Here is a 13991-nt window from a genome sequence, read left to right as displayed (position 1 = left end):
GGGCCAAGAAACACGAGAAATGGACATTAGACCGGTGGAAATCTATCCTTTGGTCTGATCAGTCCAAATTTGAGATTTTTGGTTCCAACCGCTGTATCTTTTTTGAGACACAGAGGACGTGAACGGATGATCACCGCATGTGTGGTTCCCACCGTGAATCATTGAGGAGGAGGTGTGATGGTGTGGGGGTGCTTTGCTGGTGACACTGTCAGTGATTTATTTAGAATTCAAGGCACACTTAACCAGCATGGCTACCACAGCATTCTGCAGCGATAGGCCATCCCATCTGGTTTGCGCTTAGTGGGACTATCATTTGTTTTCAACAGGACAATGACCCAACAGACCTCCAGGCTTTGCAAGGGCTATTTGACCAAGAAGGAGAGTGATGGAGTGCTGCATCAGATGACCTGTCCTCCACAATCCCCTGACCTCAACCCAATTGAGATGGTTTGGGATGAGTTGGACAGCAGAGTGAAGGAAAAGCAGCCAACAGGTCTCAGAATATGTGGGCAATCCTTCAACTTTTGGAAAATAATTCCTCATGAAGCTGGTTGAGAGAATGCCAAGAGTGTGCAAAGCTATCATCAAGGCAAAGGGTGGCTACTTTGAAGATTCTAAAATCTAAAATCTGTTTAGATTTTTTAACACTTTTTTGGTTACTTCATCATTCATTTATATGTGTTATTTCATAGTTTTGATTTCTTCACTATTATTCTATAACATAGAAAATAGTAACAATAAAGACAAACCCTTGAATGAGTAGGTGTTGAAACTTTGACTGGTACTGTATATAAAATAATTAAATACAGTTAAGATAGCAAAAAAATAGAATGACAAAACTGTAAAACATTATCCTAAATATAAACCATAAACTTAGTGAATTCCATTGGTGTTTAATATGAGGTTTTCAGAATTAAATATACTTCACATATTACACACTTTTATTATTTATTTTACTATGTCTATATGTATTTGTTGTAAATGTTTTGGTGGAAAACTAGTGGCAGCAAAAAAAAAAGTTGGAAGAGTTGCAGAGTCAATTGAAAATAATGCCATTGTTGATTCAATGCTTTTTTCATTAATTAGGCTATCTTGAATCGTATGGTCTATCCACTAGCACAATATGGACACAGATAAATAAATAAAAAACTTCAAAAGTTATTAAAGTATAAAATACCAAAATTACCATAGATTGCCATAGATTACCTGTTAATTACCAAAATTACAGAAGACTCCGGTAACTTTGGTAAATTACCGGTAACTTTGCAACCCAACTCACGTCAGAGCGAAGGCGATTAGAGCTCCCACCACCACGATGAAGTCCAGAATGTTCCACAGGTCACGGAAGTAGGAGCCATCATGAAGAAGCAGTCCCAGGTCAGTCATCTGGAGGACACCCCACAAACACACACACACACACACACACACACACACACACACACACACACACACACACACACACACACACACACACACACACACACACACACACACACACACACACACACACACACACACACACACACACACACGCACACACGCACGCACGCACACACACACGCACGCACACACGCACACGCACACACACAAACAAACAACAATATAGATACACACACGTACATATAACACCATAAGTTACTACACTGAAAACATTGTTACATGTTTATTTCTGTGCATAGTTTCAGTTGATCATTTTAGTTGATCATAATTGATCACTTCTCTTTGAGTATCCCACCTTTATAATCATTTCAAACGTGAAGACTCCAGTAAAGACGTAATCAAAGTAACGGAGAACCTAGAAAAGCCAACACATCCAACAATTATGTGAGAAGATATACACACATCCACATCACTGATAGCAACATTCCAGATTCAAAATTGAACTCACCCTGTTTCTGTCAGAGTTGGTGCACACAGGGTCTTCAGCAGCCAGAGCGATGCTGCTAGCCACGATCACCAGCAAGATGGTCATCTCAAAGTAGCGCATGGTCACCACATAGTGACAGATCCTCCTGATCCTACAGATCAATAAAGTGGAGAGATGGTCAACAGTATCAGAAACACAAGTGATCGCTCATGACGACAATGATGATAAATATAATGACTACTATATTGTACCTGCAAACATGGTCTCAAAAAAGATTACTTGTGTTTCTGATACAATGTATTACTTGTGTTTCTGATACAATGTATGAGAGAGTATGTGAATGTGTACTTGTGCAGTAAGAGCACACTGACTGATGCATAAACACAGTAGCCTTTTCTAACTGGGTTCAGACTCTGAACTTCAGTCCTTTATTTTACCTTTATTTAAATAGACAAGTCAGTTAAGAACAAATTCTTATTTACAATGACGTCCTACACCGGCCAAACCCGGACAATTGTGCACCGCCCTATGGGACTTCCAATCACGGCCGGTTATGATACAGCCTGGATTCGAACCAGGGTGTCTGTAGTGACACCTCTAGCACTGAGATGCAGTACCTTAGACCGCTGCGCCACTCGGGAGCCCCACAGAACACTCCTTACATAGAACTGAACTGAAAAGACTAATACTGCACTTGAATGTATGCCAAGACATGGGCAGGAAGGAGAGTCTTACGGGTTGGAGGCCTTGAAGAGGAACATGCTGCCAGGAGGTACAGGTTTGGGCGGGCTAGCCTCCTCATCCTCCTCCTTCTCCACCTGCGACTCCTCCTCCTCCTTCTTCTCCTTCCTCTCACGATGGTACACCTCCACCTCCTTGCTGCTGTGTAAAGCTAAAAGTAAATTGAAGATAAAACCTGTTATTTGACCTGGCTCTTCCCGAGCATGACAAAAGAAGTTCCATCGTTATCGTAACCATCCTTGTTCCAGCAGGAAACTATACAGAACAGTCAATGGCCCTTACATTGCTTTCAAAGAACTACTGTAAAATGTTGAGCACCATACCTGTCATGGGGGTGACCTCCAGCAGTGGCTGTGCTCCAGACATTTCTATGATCACACTGGTCTGGCTGTCTGGGCCTTGCTCTGACTCCTTACCCTCCTCAAGGTTCAGGGAGGCTTGGTTGTTCTCTGAGTCACTGACCCCTGCTGCTGCCTGGAGCTCTGAGGGGTCTGCGAACTGCTCTGGGGCTGGCTCCACTGGAGGGTCCTGGGACAAGGGCTCACACTGCCCAGTCTCCCCCACCTCGCCCTCCTCCATCTGGGGTGGAAGTTCCAGCAGGGGTGGGGGTAGGTACTCAGGGAAGTTATCACATAGGGGAGGCTCAGGGATGTCTGCAATACACACCCTGCATAGGAGGTGTATGGAAGAGAATGTGTACATGTGTTTAGACACTTAGTCTAATCTCAATAATCACAATGCCATAACCCTTATCATAAAATAATGGAACCTAGAACCACTGTCTTACCTCAGATGCTCTTCTTCACTCTCTAAGTTGATAATAAGGGCTCCTCCTTCATCCTTGCCTGACACTCCTCCCTCCACCTCAGCGAACTCTCCTTTGTCCTCCTTCTCCTCTTTCTCCTCCTTCTCCTCCCTCTCTTCCAATATCTTCCTCTCGCGGCTGCCTGATTCGCTGACCTCCTCATGTGGGGACTCTCTGCTCTTGGCCTCAGCCCGGGCCTCACGGTGACGGTGCCTCCTATGCCGCGCCGCCCCTCCCTCCTCCGCCCCCCCAGGGCCAGGCCTGGATTTCCGGGCCACCCTGTGCCTCCTTTCCCCACCGGTGGGGCGATGGTTCACCGCTCTCTCTTCAGCTAACGTAAACAGAGGCACAGGCTCCGAGTCTGGGGGTTCCGGTAGCGGGATGGCAATGGACATCGGGGGTTCAGGCATGGGCATGATCCCGGACATGGGCGACTCGGGCAGGTGACCGGGGCTTGCGTCTGGGGAGAGGGTGTGGGCGCGGTAGGCGGTGGTAGGGGTGTCAGTGGTGTCCTCGGTGGGGCTGCCTCCGAACAGGACCTCCTGGCTCTCCATCTGGCGCCGCTTGCGTAGCTGGTTGGCCCTCTGCTCCCACACGGACCTTCCTCCTCTTCCTCCTCCTCCCCCCCTCCTCCGTCGGTCACGGCGGTTGGAGAAGGCATTGGTGCCATTGGGGGGTTGGTCGGCTCCGCCCCCAGCAGTGCTCTCCTCCTCCTCCTCGGGGACGGCCATACGGCCCCTGTGGATGGCCTTCTTCCTGCGGAGGTAGGGCCGCCTCCTCCTCCTACAGAACACAATACAAAGCCCGTCACTAGAGGGCAGCATCTCGCCCACGTCACATGTACACTTATCAATGATAAGTTACACCTCACACTAAATAGAGTATAGACATATTACATATTATATAACATAGTATCTATGTATGTAAATATGTCAATAATGAAGTACGAAAATTGCACGACAGAGCAATTTGACATGAACATTTTGAATCAGAGATATTGTATGTTTTATGGCTTAAGATGAATTCAATTAAATTTTTTAATTATCATCTAAATAAAGCAAACATCCAGAAATTCGATTGAAATTCAAATGATGAAAATACCTGGGAAGAAAGCACACAAAATCAAAAAGCCACAAAAACAAAAAGGAATAGTGCAGGATTAAAATAGGGAAATACTGTGATATATAGAAATCAACTTCTTCTACTAAGATAAAGGAATTTTAATTAGGTGTGACAGGGGTACAGACAGACAGACAACTTTACTTACGGTATTCAGACTCTTTTGTAATCCATGTATTCAATGAGTGATTGGTTGAAAACAAGACATTAGTGTTTTTGGAACAGAGACAGAATAGAACAATCCTTGTGACACAGTCCAAAACCAGGTCAAGGGTCATGCCAGTAATGCCAGTCTAGTATATTTGGTTCTATCTTATTTTATTTGTATTATTATAATATTTAGTATATTTGGCATGGGGATTTGGCTTTGACAGCTTGATAAATGGATCTATAAATGGATCCTGTTCACTTAGAAAAAAGATTATTTCTCAGTAGTGACAGTGGATGTTTATAAATCCTATCAAATAACAGTGAATATCCAAGTGTTATTACAAATTGTTTCAACTTGACCCTACAAGGGCAGTGCTAGAATTGTTACTTATATTTTGTAGTATTTATTTTGGTTAGTGCCACATTACAGGCATAGAGTAACAAGACAACATGATGGAAGCAGCATGACATAACATTACACCATAGTACAGTATACGTATCAAAAGCAGTGGCATCTTGATAGCTCTGAAACACATAGGACTGACACTCAAATATGTTGTAACAGACAAATGACACAGTCAGTGTAACGTGCCTGGAGAAGATCAGAGGACAGTACAATCCATGCATCCTTTTCCCCCTACCTGTACCTGTTACAGAGGGAGCAGAATGGTTGGTGGTGCTTATACACTAAGCATTATACTATGCTTATACTCTATAATTGCCCTGTCATTTGGTTTAATTTATCTGTTTACTGATATTCCCAAATAAACAAATCCTAAATAAAATAAAAACATGCTTGTATGACTGGCCTGTTATCTTTCTTCATTTAACAGTTGACTGACATGCTCAAATAAACCAAAAACGTATATCCTAATTAAAATCATGCATTATCCTACATTAGATCATTACATCATTAACAAGTCCCCAGAGCAACATCCGACTCAAAGCGAAGATGCTTGTCTTAACTTGGACGTGTGCCTCATCCCTAATTTCCCTAATGCAATTTCCATTACACATGCTATGTAACAAGCAAGTACACATTCATTTTCCACACACAGCCCACAGAACATGCCTCTCTAACCCTGAAGATTAATCATGCAGCTGTATGCAAAGAAAATCAACATTCTGCCTACGCCTACACCAGATTCTCAAAGAGTATAGTAGACCAGCGTTTTCCTGTGAGTGTTATGGCTGTGTAATCGATAGATATTGAGTTCGCATGATGATCACCCCTCAGTTTCAAAACTCCTCCTAATCTTCACCAAGACTAGGCCAAAGTAGGTGCCTGACCAATTGCCATTGTAATAAAAGCATAAACGGAGCACTTACTCAGACATCGGGCCATCTGTGCCTCTGGCGTATCTTGCATTGAAAAACTCCTCTTCCTCCTCTTCGTCCTAACAAAGGTAAAATAAACACAAAAAGAAATTTAAGTCCCACAAATAGTTTAGGATATAGGGCAGCTAACATTTTTTGGAGCACTGAGTAAATTTCAGGTCCGCTGAGCTCAAACTTGAACATTGTGTAAATTCTGTGCAACTTCCAGCGCGCGTTTACTGTAAACACTGAGGCTGTAACAGCTTTAAGTTAATTTCAGACGGTGGTCAAGTAGGCTACTGTGGCTATTTGATCATAATAGCCTACCAGCCTACCATCAAAAACAATGGATAAACATTTTAGCATGGAAATTGTTGTTCTATCATTCAGCCTACAGTAGCAGCCAATGTGTGGTGTTCAATGTAGGCTTAAATTCCATGAGACTTTTGGAAATTATCCACTTGTCCTTCAGACAAGGAGGTGACTGAATATGTTGTTGTGCTGTTTGATGCAAGAAACCACTTTCTAAAATAAAATGCATTATTATTCCCATACCATTATTACAGAGAATCAGACAAATTATGCTACCCTCTGCCTATTGGCTACTTAGCTTATTCAATTCTGTCTCAAAATACAACACTGCCCCTTTAAGACAAAACAAAAGCTTTTACCTTACTCGCTTCTCAAAGATGTCTACAATTTTTCCCTATTTGTGCTCTTGTAGGAAGCAATCACTTCTCCATTGCTGACTACAAATGATCTATAACTGGGCTAATAACTCACTAACTAGCAAAGGATATGAACAAAATGTGCACATGTGGCTACATGCAGCTCTAGCTTTGATCTCAAAACAAGCGCATCCAGTGGTCGGAAAAGTACCCAATTGTCATACTTGAGTAAAAGTACCTTAATAGAAAATCATTCAAGTAAAAGTCACCCAATAAAATACTACTTGAGTAAAAGTCTAAAAGTATTGGTTTTAAATATACTTAAGTATCAAAAGTAAAGGAACTCAGCAAAAAAAGAAATGTCCCTTTTTCAGGACCCTGTCTTTCAAAGATAATTCATAAAAATCCAAATAACTTCACAGATCTTCATTGTAAAGGGTTTAAACACTGTTTCCCATGCTTGTTCAATGAACCATAAACAATTAATGAACATGCACCTGTGGAATGGTCGTTAAGACACTAACAGCTTACAGACGGTAGGCAATTTAGGTCACAGTTATGAAAACTTAAGACACTAAAGAGGCCTTTCTACTGACTCTGAAAAACACCAAAGGAAAGATGCCCAGGGTCCCTGCTCATCTGCGTGAACGTGCCTTAGGCATGCTGCAAGAAGGCATGAGGACTGCAGACATGGCCAGGGCAATAAATTGCAATGTCCGTACTGTGAGACGCCTAAGACAGCGCTACAGAGAGACAGGACGGACAGCTGATCGTCCTCGCAGTGGTAGACCACGTGTAACAACACCTGCACAAGATCGGTACATCCGAACATCACACCTGCGGGACAGGTACAGGATGGCAACAACAACAACAAGTTACACCAGGAACGCACAATCCCTCCATCAGTGCTCAGACTGTCCGCAATAGGCTGAGAGAGGCTGGACTGAGGGCTTGTAGGCCTGTTGTAAGGCAACGTTGCCTATGGGCACAAACCCCCCTGTCGCTGGACCAGACAGGACTGGCAAAAAGGACTGGCTCTTCACTGACGAGTCACGGTTTTGTCTCACCAGGGGTGATGGTCGGATTCGCGTTTATCGTCAAAGGAATGAGAGGTACACCGAGGCCTGTACTCTGGAGCAGGATCGATTTGGAGGTGGAGGGTCCGTTATGTTCTGGGGAGGTGTGTCACAGCATCATCGGACTGAGATTTTTGTCATTGCAGGCAATCTCAACGCTGTGCGTTACAGGGACGACATCCTCCTCCCTCATGTGGTACCCTTCCTGCAGGCTCATCCTGACATGACCCTCCAGCCTGACAATGTCACCAGCCATACTGCTCGTTCTATGCGTGATTTCCTGCAAGACAGGAATGTCAGTGTTCTGCCATGGCCAGCGAAGAGCCCGGATCTCAATCCCATTGAGCACGTCTGGGACCTGTTGGATCGGAGGGTGAGGGCTAGGGCCATTCCCCCCAGAAATGTCCGGGAACTTGCAGGTGCCTTGGTGGAAGAGTGGGGTAACATCTCACAGCAAGAACTGGTAAATCTGGTGCAGTCCATGAGGAGGAGATGCACTGCAGTACTTAATGCATCTGGTGGCCACACCAGATACTGACTCTTACTTTTGATTTTGACCCCTCCTTTGTTCAGGGACACATTATTCCATTTCTGTTAGTCATATGTCGTGGAACTTGTTCAGTTTATGTCTCAGTTGTTGAATCCTGTTTTGTTCATACAAATATTTACACATGTTAAGTTTGCTGAAAATAAACACAGTTGATAGTGAGAGGACATTTCTTTCTGAGTTCTTTCTGAGTTTATAACTGCTAAAATATACTTAACTATCAAAAGTAAAAGGAGAAGCATGAATCATTTAAAATTAGTTACATTTAGCAAACTAGACAGCACATTTTTTTTACGGATAGATAGGGGCACACTCCAACACTCAGACATCATTTCCAAATGACACATTTGTGTTTAGTGAGTCCGCCAGATAATAGGCAGTAGGGATGACCAGGGATGTTCTCTTGTGTGTGTGAATTGGATAATTTTCCTATCCTGCTAAGCATTCAAAATGTAACAAGAACTTTTGGGTGTCAGGGAAAATGTATGGAGTAAAAAGTACATAATTTTCTTCAGGAATGTAGTGAAGTAAAAGTTGTCAAACATATAAATAGTAAAGTAAAGTACAGATACCCAAATAAAATTACTTAAGTAGTACTTTCAAGTATTTTTACTTCAGTACATTACATCACTGAGCGCATCTACTCACGACAGCTCATGCTGTAAACACAGTCTAGTTCAAAGTGAATTGCACAGATCCATATATGGCAATTGTCTATTTGCATATAGCCTACTGCAGCTCTGATTGGTTTTGGCACACTGGTCTGTGTATGGGCTGAGTCATGCGTGTCAATGCAACAGAATCCTACTCTGATGCGTTCTGCCTAGAACAGAATCTCTTGCATAGTTCGTTTTGTTTCGGTATGTTGCATTGAAAGTGGCTAATATTGCGTTGATTTGATCACAATTCCCACAGAAAAGGGAAATGTTGATAGTGTTAATTAACTAATGGGGAAAACGAATAGGAAAATCTCATGCTTCTCTGCGCGGGCTGATATTTCTTCTGCTCTGCAGTCCCGGGGGAGCTGTGCGGCCTGCACATGTACGCAGATTAGAGGGAACACTGGCTATGACCATAGATCATGACCCTTAAACATTTCTTTGAAAGCACTTATTTTAATTTCAAGATAACCAATTCCGTAGAAACTCTTAAAATAGTACTACACACCTTGGTGAGTTCCTGTGCGTTGGCAAGGTTATCCACAGCGATGGCCAAGAAGACGTTGAGCAGTGTATCTGGTCACAGTATGGTCAAGAATGCTCACAGGGGTGGAAGAAACTGAAATACATAAACTTCTGTCAAACAGTTCCACACAACATCAAAACCCATGACCCCTACTTTAGGCCTGCTACAACTTTCACATAAGGAGAAAGAAATACACTACCGTTCAAAAGTTTGGGGCCACTTAGAAATGTCCTTGTTTTTGAAAGAAAAGCAAAACAGTTTGTTCTGTTCTGTGAAGGGAGTAGTACACAGGGAGTAGTACACAGCGTTGTACGAGATCTTCAGTTTCTTGGCAATTTCTCGCATGGAAAAGCCTTCATTTCTCAGAACAAGAATAGACTGACGAGTTTCAGAAGAAAGGTCTTTGTTTCTGGCCATTTTGAGCCTGTAATCGAACCCACAAATGCTGATGCTCCAGATACTCAACTAGTCTAAAGAAGGCCCGTTTTATTGCTTCTTTAATCAGAACAACAGTTTTCAGCTGTGCTAACATAATTGCAAAAGGGTTTTCTAATGATCAATTAGCCTTTTAAAATGATCAACTTGGATTAGCTAACACAACGTACCATTGGAACACAGGAGTGATGGTTGCTGATAATGGGCCTATGTAGATATTCCATAAAAAAAATAATCAGTTTCCAGCTACAATAGTCATTTACAACATTAACAATGTCTACACTGTATTTCTGATCAATTTGATGTTATTTTAATCGACAGAAATTGCGCGTTTCTTTCAAAAACAAGGAGATTTCTAAGTGACCCCAAACTTTTGAACGGTAGTGTATATAGAAACCTATCTACAATGTGAACAGAATCAGTAGACGGTGGTTAGTAGGAAGTTGAAGAAGGATACAGTTCCCAAACAGGGTGAGCACTATGAAGTATATGGAGGACCACATGCCGTACTGCACTCCTCCTTGGGAGCGGATCCCATTGTACATCACCTCATTCCAGTCCTCACCAGTCAGGATCTAGAGTCACAATTAAAGGATCAATAATGAGCAGCCCAATTAAATTTGAATGAAAATAATACAAAAACGCAAAGTATATAATTGAAAATGCAGACACACAAATACCACACACCAATACATAAGAAGATTCAAAATGGCAGGAACCTTGTCTGAATTGTTTAGTCATTGTTGGGCCATAATTTAATCATATTGGTAACAGGAACCCTGTTTCTCTCTGCAGAGTTAAAAATGTCAGTCCTACTATTAATTGATTTATCTCGTAAAAACCTAGTTTACGGTTTTTATCAAACATTCTTCCATATTTCACTGCTCTGACATTCATGTGTATATGTATGTGTATGTGTGGGCTGCTAGTAAATGGAAGGGGAGGCGAGCAGTGAACAGAGTTGTTTAATCTTGGCCCTGGGGGGATGTGGGAGATATCCCTGGGTTCTGTGTGTCATCATGGGGAAGCCAGAGTGAGAGGGAGAGTCTGGAGTGAAGAAGCCAAACCTGGAACACTGTCATGATGGCAGCTGGAAACGTGTCAAAGTTGGTAGGAGTGTAATCTTCAAAGATGAACCTAGAGGGAGAAAGAGAATGGATAGGCAGATGTGACCGGGGAAGAAGAGGAGGAGGAAGAGGTAGGAAGAGGAGGAGGAAGAAGGTAGGAAGAGGAGGAGGAGGAGGTGGAAGTTGATATTTTCAGGCAGACGTTTCATTTCAGATTTATCATTCCATTTCCGATGCAGCACAACATAACATGGAACAGCTTCAGGCGGCTCCTGAATTTATATTTGGAATAATATCTGGTGATATGATCATGGCGAATCCACATCAATAGTCAATGAACAGATCAACTGAAAATACATTCATGGGTCCTGAGACCTGTCTATACAAGACATTCTTAATATCCTGTTATTGGAGATCTACTGAATAACTATCCTGATATCAGTGACACTGTATCTAATAAATGAACCCAAACCCTATGGTTCTGCTCACCTGCCCCCAAAGAGCTGCATGCCAAGCAGGGCGAAGACGACAATGAAGAGGAAGAGGAGAAAGAGCAGACTAATGATGGACTTCATGGAACTCATGAGAGACACCACCAGGTTCCTCAGTGATGCCCAGTACCTGGTCAAGAAAAAAGAGAGTAGGTTGGTACACTAAATAGACAGACCTCAATATCTTCCTTCTGCCATTTTGACTGCCTTTTAGAGTGGTAATACATTGTACTTACAGCAGTAACACCAATACTGACCCTAACCCTAACATTAATCCCAACCTTAACCCTAGTGTGATAATACATTGACCTTACAGCAGTAACTCTAACCCTTGTGTGATAATACATTGTACTTACAGCAGTAACCTTAACCCTAGTGTGATAATACATTGTACTTACAGCAGTAACCTTAACCCTAGTGTGATAATACATTGTGCTTACAGCAGTAACCTTAACCCTAGTGTGATAATACATTGTCCTTACAGCAGTAACCTTAACCCTAGTGTGATAATACATTGTACTTACAGCAGTAACTCTAACCCTTGTGTGATAATACATTGTACTTACAGCAGTAACCTTAACCCTAGTGTGATAATACATTGTCCTTACAGCAGTAACCTTAACCCTAGTGTGATAATACATTGTACTTACAGCAGTAACCTTAACCCTAGTGTGATAATACATTGTCCTTACAGCAGTAACCTTAACCCTAGTGTGATAATACATTGTCCTTACAGCAGTAACCTTAACCCTAGTGTGATAATACATTGTACTTACAGCAGTAACTCTAACCCTAGTGTGATAATACATTGTACTTACAGCAGTAACCCTAACCCTAGTGTGATAATACATTGCACTTACAGCAGTAACACTAATGCTGATCCTAACCCTCATTCTGGTTGATGTTCCACTCACTTGGTGATCTTAAAGATCCTCAGGAGTCTCAGCGCCCTAAGGACGCTGATGCCAAAGGACATGCCAGGCCGGAAGAAGCCCCACACCACCTCAAAGATGCTGCCAACTATCACCTGCACAAGAGACACCAAGCAACACTCAAACACTGTAAGAGAAGTTCAGTTTCGACAAACCTCTATCATTAAGAACACACATTAGTCTGCAATATAGGACAGTATCACATAACAATAGCACTTAATTGTCCATATTGTTAGAAATGTAATGCTTCTTGATCCACCTGTATAATAATAAGCAAATATTTTGTTGCCACACTTGTAAGTCTTGATTCCACTTAGCTGTGGTAATCAAGGTTCACCATAAGCTATCGGAGAGTAAACGTAAAGGATAAACAAACTCACTCCGCAGTCAAAGCAGTTGAATGAGGAGTGGAAATAGAGGCGGAAACCCAGGCCGTACATCTTTAAGAACATCTCTGCCAAGAAGAGCCCCAGGAAAACAAATTCTGCATAGTCTGAAGAAATAATAAATCATTAAAAATGAAAGGCTGGGCAGATGTTCAGAGTTTTTCTCTGTTCAAACCCAGCTTTTTTTCAGGCTATGTTATAAACACTGTACGATGGAAGAAGGCCATCTTCATAGTCTGGAGATATATTGAAAGTTGTTCAGAATGCATTTAAAGTTTGCTACTGTAAGTTATACTGTAAATACAATGCATAGCCTATGCTTAGGGCCAGGAGTTTATTTTCTCGGAATGTGTAATTGTTGTGGTGGAATTGTCTATGTAAATAAAATGTTATTGATTCAATCAATTGATCGATCAACCGTACACAGGAAGGTGGAGAGCCAGTCTGGCTGGTTATGGTGGACAATGGCCACACATATGGTGTTGAGAAACACCAGGCTGAGGACAGTCCAGTAGAAGGTGTCTGTCTTCACCATGCGCCGCAGGGAGATACGCAGCATACGCTCCTTACGACGCATGTACGCCACCGGGCCACGTCGCACCGTACGGATCCGCATACGAGGTGCTCCTGGGGAGGAGGAATGAGAGGAGAGGAGGATAGTTTAAGAAAATAGACAGAAAGAGAGGGAGAGAAAGGATATGGAGAGAGAAAAAGGTTAGGGTTGGAGAGGAGAGAGAAAAGGTGTAGAAAATATTAGAGGTCAAATAGATATGGGGGAAAGAGATGAGAAATGGAGGCAAAGAGAAAGACTACAAGAAGTCTTAATATGAGGGTCTAGGCTGTGTGTTCCTCACTCACCAATAGTGGATATCTCCGCAACCCCAGGACCTCCTCTACGCTTTGCATTTTTACTGGTGGCCCGCTTCAGCACTGAATACACACACGACAGAAAATGAGAACAAACAGAGAATGTCTCTAATAGCCTAGATAGTCTGACATGAAACAACAGATGCTTTATGACACAACACATTTCACGAGCCAGCATAGTGAATGGCAAACTAGCTCTAAATAGAAATAATGATATGTTAACGGTGGGAAATGGCACATATTCACGCTGACATACTAACTTTCAGGGCAAACTGACTGAAGTCCTCTGAACATGAGAGGAAGGGTAGATATCAGATACGGTGTAAATGAAAGTGTCA

General features: G+C 42.4%; 1 protein-coding gene across 4 annotated transcripts in view; it reads right to left on the bottom strand.

Annotated features, from left to right (window-relative positions):
* LOC139550616 (voltage-dependent R-type calcium channel subunit alpha-1E-like) overlaps window positions 1-13991 on the bottom strand; it is a 73651-nt gene that overhangs the window by 25195 nt on the left and 34465 nt on the right. For all 4 annotated transcript variants that reach the window (XM_071361614.1, XM_071361617.1, XM_071361615.1 and 1 more), the window contains 15 exons: window positions 13645-13716; window positions 13210-13413; window positions 12781-12893; window positions 12383-12495; window positions 11467-11598; window positions 10978-11047; window positions 10368-10485; window positions 9458-9525; window positions 6012-6079; window positions 3396-4196; window positions 2932-3275; window positions 2603-2759; window positions 1889-2018; window positions 1736-1795; window positions 1280-1386 (listed from right to left, as the gene is read on the bottom strand). In XM_071361614.1, the coding sequence (XP_071217715.1) occupies window positions 1280-1386; window positions 1736-1795; window positions 1889-2018; window positions 2603-2759; window positions 2932-3275; window positions 3396-4196; window positions 6012-6079; window positions 9458-9525; window positions 10368-10485; window positions 10978-11047; window positions 11467-11598; window positions 12383-12495; window positions 12781-12893; window positions 13210-13413; window positions 13645-13716 (2557 nt within the window). The remainder of the gene's footprint in view (window positions 1-1279; window positions 1387-1735; window positions 1796-1888; window positions 2019-2602; window positions 2760-2931; window positions 3276-3395; window positions 4197-6011; window positions 6080-9457; window positions 9526-10367; window positions 10486-10977; window positions 11048-11466; window positions 11599-12382; window positions 12496-12780; window positions 12894-13209; window positions 13414-13644; window positions 13717-13991) is intronic.

Source organism: Salvelinus alpinus, chromosome 23 (assembly GCF_045679555.1).
Source record: "Salvelinus alpinus chromosome 23, SLU_Salpinus.1, whole genome shotgun sequence".
Lineage (NCBI taxonomy): Eukaryota > Metazoa > Chordata > Actinopteri > Salmoniformes > Salmonidae > Salvelinus > Salvelinus alpinus.
The sequence above is the reverse complement of the archived record's forward strand: the minus strand, read 5'-3'. Positions and strand labels throughout refer to the sequence as shown.